This window comes from Melanotaenia boesemani, chromosome 6 (assembly GCF_017639745.1).
Source record: "Melanotaenia boesemani isolate fMelBoe1 chromosome 6, fMelBoe1.pri, whole genome shotgun sequence".
Lineage (NCBI taxonomy): Eukaryota > Metazoa > Chordata > Actinopteri > Atheriniformes > Melanotaeniidae > Melanotaenia > Melanotaenia boesemani.
In genome coordinates, this window is record NC_055687.1 from 7,835,805 (window position 1) to 7,844,768 (window position 8,964).

General features: G+C 39.6%; 1 protein-coding gene across 3 annotated transcripts in view; it reads left to right on the forward strand.

The window, feature by feature from the left end:
• Positions 1-5,143, forward strand: part of ube2e2 (ubiquitin-conjugating enzyme E2E 2) — a 28,749-nt gene extending 23,606 nt beyond the window's left edge. For all 3 annotated transcript variants that reach the window (XM_041988701.1, XM_041988700.1, XM_041988702.1), the window contains exons 5-6: positions 2,140-2,287; positions 4,309-5,143. In XM_041988701.1, coding sequence (XP_041844635.1) covers positions 2,140-2,287; positions 4,309-4,406 — 246 coding nt within the window. In that variant the 3' untranslated portion in view covers positions 4,407-5,143. The remainder of the gene's footprint in view (positions 1-2,139; positions 2,288-4,308) is intronic.
• Positions 5,144-8,964: the final 3,821 nt, after the last annotated feature.

The following is an 8,964-nucleotide window of genomic DNA, read 5'->3' on the forward strand; positions in this document are numbered from 1 at the left end:
TATGAGTCACTCCTGGAGACTGTGTGGTTGAAGGAGGCTGTTTACTTTTACAAGTAAGCGAACTAATTGACACTTGGGTGCTGGAGTCCAATATTTCAAGCTCCAACAGAGCAGTTATTGTTGTGGTGCTCTGATTTTACGCGATGCTGCCCTCTGTTGGCCGGCTTCTTTCAGTTAAAACATCATTTATGAAGGTTTTTTTTTAGTAGATACTAAATTATAAATGTTATTTAAACTCATTAAAAATAATAATCATAATTCAGTTTTGAAAATGTTTACTGCTTTATGCTTTTGGATAAAGTGTGTATTTTCGGCTACATGCACATCCAGCAGCAATGACAAATGGTGCCAAATGGCCCCCGGTGGAGCATTGATGCAGACCCATTATACAGGCACTGATGCTGATACATCAGGGTTAATGTGAAAAAAGGAGAGAAGGAAAGTGAAAGCCTGCAGCAGCTTTTAGCCTTCCCTTCTGTCTCACCTATTATTACTTCCAATTACAACAAGACGCTTAAAGTGACAGACTGCACAGCAAATTCTTTCTAAGATATCCCTGCATCACAACCACATGTTCTGCTGTTCAGCGCTGTCCTCAGCAAACAGGTTGTTTGTTGGTTTTAACACATGTGTTGTTTCTCTCCACAGATTAGTCATGTTTAAGGTCAGGTATAACAGATATGATTACATAACTATAAAGCAAGCAGTGACTGTCTTAATCTTTTGTTTCTGTCAGAAATCCCCTGAAGAAAATAACTGCAAATAAACAAAACTAGTTTCAGAGGAGGATTTCCAAATAGGCAGACATTGTGGTTAAAATAATGGTTCCTTTCCTGGCAAAGTGGAAAGAGTTCAACAATATACCTCCTGTGTATAGAAAATTAAATGACTCAGAAATAGAACAGCAAAAATTCAGACAATCAATTTCTCCTGCCAACCAAAGCCAAAAAGAGTTTTTTGTTGATGTTTTGGTTGTTTGGTTTTTAGCTGTTTTTAGTCCTGGCCTTGCTTACACAACCATAAGTTATTTCTGCTGTTAAAACGTATTAAATGAGGAATTAAATGCAGTGTGTTTCATCACTGTTGTTTCAAAATGTGGAAACTGACATCTGACTGATCAAACTCTGATAGGACTGAATGAACTGCTTTTCATGTGTCAGTAACTATTAGTGTCTGTTAGGTGAGGAAGTAGAAACTGAAAATGGGAAGTTTGTTCTAACTGTACTGTATAGTCACCAAAACAGCTTAATCTCAGACACATTATCTGTAAATCTGGTCTTTTACTGCAAATACAGGGCAATACTGGTCACGCTCACTGCTGTTGGACTGACAAATTTTATCCACCTGCCATCAAAGACTGTTTCTTTTGATGACTCAGGTGTCTAACAGCAGCTTGTCGAATTGACCCCACACAACAAGAGAAGTGGAGATGAGACGGCATTGTCAGTGCAGTCTCTCATTGAGCCAGTTTAATGACTCACTTAGCCTTGATGGCAAGCTTGTATGTACAATAGCTGGACCCTGGAAACAGATCACTTCATGTTCATGTGGTCACATGAGATGATATCACTCACACAGTGTTCATGCCGTTACATGCAAATATGTCCGCTGGTTATAGGGTCTATATTAGCTCGTTGTAGCTGAGTGTAGAATCTATAAATGGAGAAAAACAGCTTTTCTGGCTCTGCCTAAAGGTAACAACATCCAACTGTCAAAGCTCACCAATCCTAATTATCACGTTGCATGTCTGTGGGCAGTAACATCCTGGAGTCGCTTTTAACTCACATTACTGTAATGACAAGACCAAGAAATCTCACCTGTAAATTAGTGGGTAGTTTTTACACACATAATGGTGTTGGTCGGTTTATCTTTTTAAGCTAAAACTGCTGTTTACCTTTCTGTTAAAGCATCTACTGTCTACAGTTTCAGTTTATACACAGAAATAACTGACTCGCTGACCATCGTTGCTTAATTAAACTATAAATTGTCTCTCTTTGTTGTTTCTGTTTATTTTCTTGTAAATGACATCACCTAAAGTATTGTAAGCAAGACATAATTACATATTTTTTGTAGGAATTTTCTATTCACTTTTGTTCCTGCTGCCATTGTTATTCTTACCTGTAGTGTTTGTGTCTGCAGGTAACTTTTCGCACGAGGATCTATCACTGCAACATCAACAGCCAGGGGGTGATCTGTCTGGACATCCTGAAGGACAACTGGAGTCCCGCCCTCACCATCTCCAAGGTGCTGCTGTCCATCTGCTCCCTGCTCACAGACTGTAACCCAGGTAGGAGCGCGTCATCTTTACAAAACAGACATCTATTTGCTGTGAAATAATACAAGATTGGAAGACTTCTGTGTAACATAGGTACCACAGGAGCTGGAGTGACTAAAAAAAACAAACTGGCTCTTTTCCCTGCTCTGAATAAATTCATTTTTACTCAAGGCCAGATTTCAAGCCAACACACAGTCAAAATGATGTTTCCAGACTGTTGACGGTGTATTGAGTTAAACCATGACCAATTCAGACCCTTATTGTTTCCCCCAAGGCCGTCTGACACTGACGGCTTGTGTCCTGAAGTAAAAAACAAAAACCACATTTTCACCACAGACCCACAGTGTTAAAAGCAAATATTATTATGTGTGACACCGTTCAGCTCAAAGTGTCAACAGTTGGGAGGTGAAAGGGTGCAGAAAGCTGTTGCACTCCTGGAGGAATGATTAAAATACCCATTTTGTCCTGTTTAACAGGACAGAGTTCAGGCTGATAACTGTGATGGAAACTGGCAAAGTAAAGGAATATAAACATTGAGAGATAACGGCTTAATTCACATTATATTTGTTTTCTCAACTTGTCTCCCTTAATCTCAACAAAGGCCGTGCTGCTCCAGAAGGGGACTCCATTCATTTTACTGTAATTAATCAGTAACAGAGCTGAATTTGAGACGGTGTAATCAAGTCTACTAAAGGTCACCGTAATAAAACAAAAACTACATTTGTTCCCCGGGCAAATAGTTTTACAGACTAAAACAGCTGATCAGGCAAAATCAATCAGAAAGATTACATAATGATCTCTGTTGCTAGAAGTGCTTACTTCTTATTCCATTATCTGAATCAAATCAGATTTCAGTATCCATAACGGCTAGCCAGGCCTTATGGACCGATTCACAAAGAGAGCCCTCCTAGTCAAAGAAGCTACTGTTCAACACAGATGGACATAAAACATATTTTAAAATCAAATTTGAGGGAAAGTCTGTAAGTACAAATACTCTGCTGCTGCTTGCAGTTTTTACTGGACTTGTTTGGGCTCACTAGTTTTTCTTTTTGTTGTTTTTTTTCCCCCCGACTAGAGTTATGCAGCAGCCAATTCAATTCAATTCTTATATCGTCAACAAAATGGATGGTTTTTTGCTTCAGATACAGATTGTAAATCTTGTGTGTGTGTGTGTGTGCGTGTGTGTGTGTGAACTAAAGTGGCAGAGAGGAGAGGACAGGAAAGTAGGCAGAGAAAGATGAGACATTTAAAGCTTCAAGGTTCATTCAACTCTGAGTTTGATCACCTGTGTGTCAGTTTCCACATTTATAAATAACTGTGCTGTAAAAGAAAATAACACATTAAATTCTTTATTTAATAGATTTTAAGAGCAGAAAAGGCCTGCACTAATCAGAAAGGTATCACAAGCTGCAATCTGCATGTTTAAGGTGTGATTTGCCAGCTCACCCTGACCTCCTCCAAATGCTGCTGATTCATCTGAATATCGTCTTCAACACTGTTGCAAGAAGCAGCTAACAAGTCTGCTGTTATTTTTAGAGATAACACCTCAGTAACATCAACACATAAACCCTGCCAGCTGAACTGACTTTGTTCATGCGGTGCAGCAGATTACTCACTAGCTGGTGTTAATACTCAGTAACGATTCCACACAGATTTTTTTCCTTACAGATGAAGTTTTCTGTTTTTGTGATTATTTTTTACCAGAACAATTCAGGATAGACCAACCCAACCAGAGCAGCTTTCCTCCATTTTCTTGGTTACCAAGGCGACCATTTCGGCCTTATAAGACACTTCTCTATATTGCTTCTTACTCCTTCATCCGTTAGAGGGGGGATTTTTACAGCAGAGCTGATATATCAAGTCGGACATTTGGGAACTCTGGTATTAATCTGAACTTTTCTTCCTCCACGGATCTGCTGTTGCGGATAAAAATGTTTTGTGACCGCTGTTTCTGTTTGTGATTCCTGTCACGCTGAGAAAAAATAGCTGATTCTCGCTGACTGACACCTCATCTCTCTGTCTGTACCTTCCAGCCGACCCTCTGGTGGGAAGCATCGCCACACAGTACCTGACCAACAGAACAGAGCACGACAGAATAGCCAAACAATGGACGAAGAGATACGCCACATAGACTCCCTGTCGCTGACCTCCCCCTCCTCCACCAACCTCCCCCTTCGCTGACCCTTCTCTACCTCTCACCCTTAGTCTGTCAAAGCACACTCACTAAGTGCAACTGCCCTAACGTCCCTCTTCCCCCTTCCTCTTCCTCCCAGTTTTACCTTTTCTTTGCTAAATCAAAAAATATATAAACAAAAAAAAAAATGTCCTTTGTTCCTTGTTGACTTGAAAGCTTCTTTTTTTATACAAAGAGTAGATTGGGATTTTTATTTTCCAATATCTGAATGTTGGAAGTATTGTATTGGAGAAAAACACAGAATATTATAATTATCATACGCATTTGTCCTCCAGCTATGACAGTATGTATTCTTATTTTCTAAGTGGCACCTGGAACAAACATACAGAAAATGCTTTTTACTTTGTTTAGTTTTTTTTTTGTTAGTATTTGTCATCCGTATGTTATCAGCATGGAACAGGAAGGTTTGCATCAGTGGATTCTTCTTGCTTTTTAACTTCCTCTGATTTTGTTTGTACTGTATGTATTTTTTCAAAGGCTTTTGAGGCAGACCACAAAAGTATAGGTCTGCCTGTGAAAGAGGCAGGACTTGTATATTTACTGGCTACCCGCCACCTCTGCAATTGCAGAGTGGTTTGTCGTGCACTTGTATTTCTGAAGCGCCCAATAAAACACTGTGGTTGGCTCGTGAGAAAAAAACGCTCTGCTCCGTCTGCCATTTGTGTTCAACTGCAGCCTCAACATCCTTAAATATTCACACGTGTTCAGCGGCCCTGTGTCAGTCAGTTTCTCACCTCCTCACTGCTGATGTCACACACAAACACAAGCCTGATGATGAAACACTGAGCTTGGAACGGTGCCATATCTTCGAGGTTTTTATTACCAGCATCAGGGAGGTGTGATGTTTTTATTGGTTAGTCCCTCAGTCAGCAGGATAGCTCAAACTCATGAATGGATCTCCATATAAGTTTGTAGCTAGATGGACCTTTGGAAGAAGTGATTGTGTTTTGGAGGCTGATCCAGATATGAGATGTTTTCATGGATCTGAGGGTGTGTTTACAGGGTCTTCAAGAAAAGACTGAGTCAGAGGAATCATATTTATAAGGCATGAAAGTAACTTTTTTTTTTTAATGACTGAGTGCATTAAACTGGTACTTTATTTTTAGTCATGCTCAGATGGGTCAGTTTAGTTCAGACATGGATTACATTGAAATTAATCTTTTGTACAAACATGGTTTCCAGATGATGAATCTTACTAAACCACTTCATCCCCAGATGTCCCACTGTACCACCATCAGGGCAGATAGTTGCTGTTGCACAAGCAGTTCTAGTCAAACCACTGTCATCACTCACCAAACACTGTTAGTTACACTTGTTCAACTGCTTGTTAACACATATAGCTAATCAGCCAATCACACGGCAGCAACTCAGTGCATTTACTCTTTTAGATCTGGTCAAGATGATGCACTGAAGTTCAAACTGAGCATCAGAATAAGGAAGAAAGGAGATTTTAAATGAACATTTCATGGTTGTTGGTCTGAGTATTTCAGAAACTGCTGATATGCTGGGATTCACACACAACCATCTCTAGGGTTTACAGAGAATGGTCTGAAGAAGAGAAAATATCCAGTGAGCAGCAGTTGTCTGGACCAGAATGTCTTGTTGATGTCAGATCAGAAGAGAATGGGCAGACTGGTTGGAGATGCTACCTTGAAGCAGATGGGCTACCGCAGCAGAAGACCACACCGGGTGCCTCCTGTCCGCTAAGAACAGGAAACTGAAGCTACAATTCACACAGACTCACCAGAACTGGACAATAGAAGATGGAGAAACGTTGCTGGTCTGAGTCTCCATTCCAGCTCCACATTCAGACGGTAGGTTCAGAATTGGGTGGAAACCTCATGAAAGCATGGATCCATCCTGTCTCAGACTGCTGGTGTAATGGTGTGGAGGACATCAAGCTTTGCCCCCCTTAGTACCAACATGGCCTGGTTTAACCAGCACAGCCTACCTGAGTATTGTTGCTGACCATGTCCATCCTTTTATGACCACAGTGTAGCATCTTCTGATGGCTACTTCCAGCAGGATAATGCACCATGTCACAAAGCTCAAATCATCTCCACCTGCTTTCTAGAACATGACGATGAGTTCACTGGACTCCAACGGCCTCCACAGTCACCAGATCTCAATCCAGTAGAGCAGCTTTGGGATGTGGTGGAACGGGAGATTCTCCTCATGGATGCAGCCGACAAACCTGCAGCAACTGTGTGATGCTGTCATGTCAATATGGATCAAACTCTCTGAGGAATGTTTCCACCTTGTTGAATCTATGACACCAAGAATGAATGTAGTTCTGGGGACAAAAAGGGGGTCTGACCCTCTAATAACAAGCTGGACCTAATAAAGTGGCCGGTGTGTAAATAGGCTACACATGGCCTTTTGCATGAGCAAACAGAACCATGAACATGGACCGTGTTTACATATGAAACAATATCCTAATTCTGTGCTCAAAAGCACCTCATTGCTATAAACTCTACACCAGGAAAATGATTAAAACCTTGGTGAGATTTAAAGCTGGGACACATACATGAACATAAATACACTCATTGAAAACTATATTTACCAATTTAGTCTCCCAAAAGCATTTTACTGCAGACTTTTTTTCTACTTTAATGAGGCCTACGGAGAAACCAGAGCTTTTATCTCCAAACACTGAAACTGTAACTCAAGTGTCTGATATCATTTTAAAAGGGCTTGTGTATTTGCTCTATAACAATATTCTCAGTCATTACTTGAATGAGGATCTTTATGAACTGGTGGTCTTTAGTGCAGAAATATGTAAAGGTAAGTCAGCTTTTATGACAGAGTGGGAGCTTTTCATGTTTGTACCTGAATGCAGTATTTTGGCATTACGCCATGTTACTATTATAAATTAATGATACAACAGAGGCTTTAAGACTTTTTCTACTGATCAAGAGAGTTTTGTTTTTTTAATACATATTATTCCAGTTAGGCTCTTGGTGAGTGTTATGTTTTATAACTGGTAAGTATAAATATTAATGTGTCCATTAGCGCGTGAGACTCAAAGCCAGACGTCTTCATGTCAGACTGACTAAGCACTCTGGCTGGATTTATTAGTGCAGAAAGCTTTTTGTATTACTATTCTTATTTGTTTTATTTTTATTTAATTACTGTGTAGGCGTGTATGTCAAAGATGAAAGATAATTAATGTAGGTCTGTTTAAGTGAAAAGAAATGGTACTTTCATTCTCTTTTCCTGGATCTTAAAAGTTAGCACAAAAAGGAAATTTGTGTTTGGTCTATTATTCCTCCCCTTTAATAAAACCAGTTGGTGTTGTATTATACGTCGCTGGAAAACATGATTAGTCTCCTTTGTAATGAGGTATAACTTGTAAAGATCTTGCTTCTGTGTAATGAGCAACACAGCTAAACATGTTGATGATGCTTTCTAAAAGTCCCCCTGCAGATCCTGTTGCTATTAACTCTTGGTTTGAGTTGCTTGGTGGATTAGATGGTTGAACTCTTCCTCAGTGACACAGAAAAAAACAATACAATTTGACCATTTTATACTTAATTTACTTAATTAATACTTAATTTTACCTGAGTAGCATGTGGAACATCCATACACAGCTGCAGCAGCTAGGCACCTCCTCATGCTGGTCACATTTAGCTGTGTGATGGCACCCAATTCCTCAACCAGGTGTTGTTGAAGGTCAACCAGTGTGTTTGTGTTGGTCAGTCTGGCATGTACAGCATGCCCAAGCTGATCCCATAAGTGTTCAGTTGAGTTGAGGTCTGAACGGATCATTTCATCCTCTCCACTCCCAAATTCTGGAGGTACAATGTGATGGTCCTGACTCTGTGGGGGAGAACATTATCATTCTGGAGGATGGAGTTAGGTCCAAGATTCTGGAGATATGGAACCACTACTAGCACCAGAATCTGATTCTGATATGTCAGTCTGGTACCAGTCATACATCTATGACTGACTTGAATCTCAAATCAAGCGAGAATAAAGACAGAAAAATTTTGCAGGAGATTTTGACACATTTTGTGGGGGCACTACCCGCATGTTTAGCTGCTCATTCCACAGAGGCATGATCTTTACAAGTTATACCTTGCTGTAAAAGTGCCTAATCAGTCACAGTAAAAATCATCAACCAAACACAGATTTTCTTACTTTGTTGCATTAAGTTTATATTAAGACATTTTGAAGGTGTCCAGGATTCATGCAACACAGCTTTAACAGATAACATATTTAAGCACTGTGTTATACGGCTTAAATCAGGTAATATTTTATTAAATCAGACTAAACAGCCAAACAAAATGGATAACAAATTACAATATATTACTTCAAAATGAGAAATAATCCCTTTAACCTCCTTAAACTTAATGCATCCTCCATTAGAAAACAACACAATGTACCTCACAAGCCATAACCACTGAAAAGCAACTATTCTAACATACAAATCTATTAATATCTTATTTATGCATAACTATACTAGATGCAGATTCGATTTTGACCTGTTGATTGT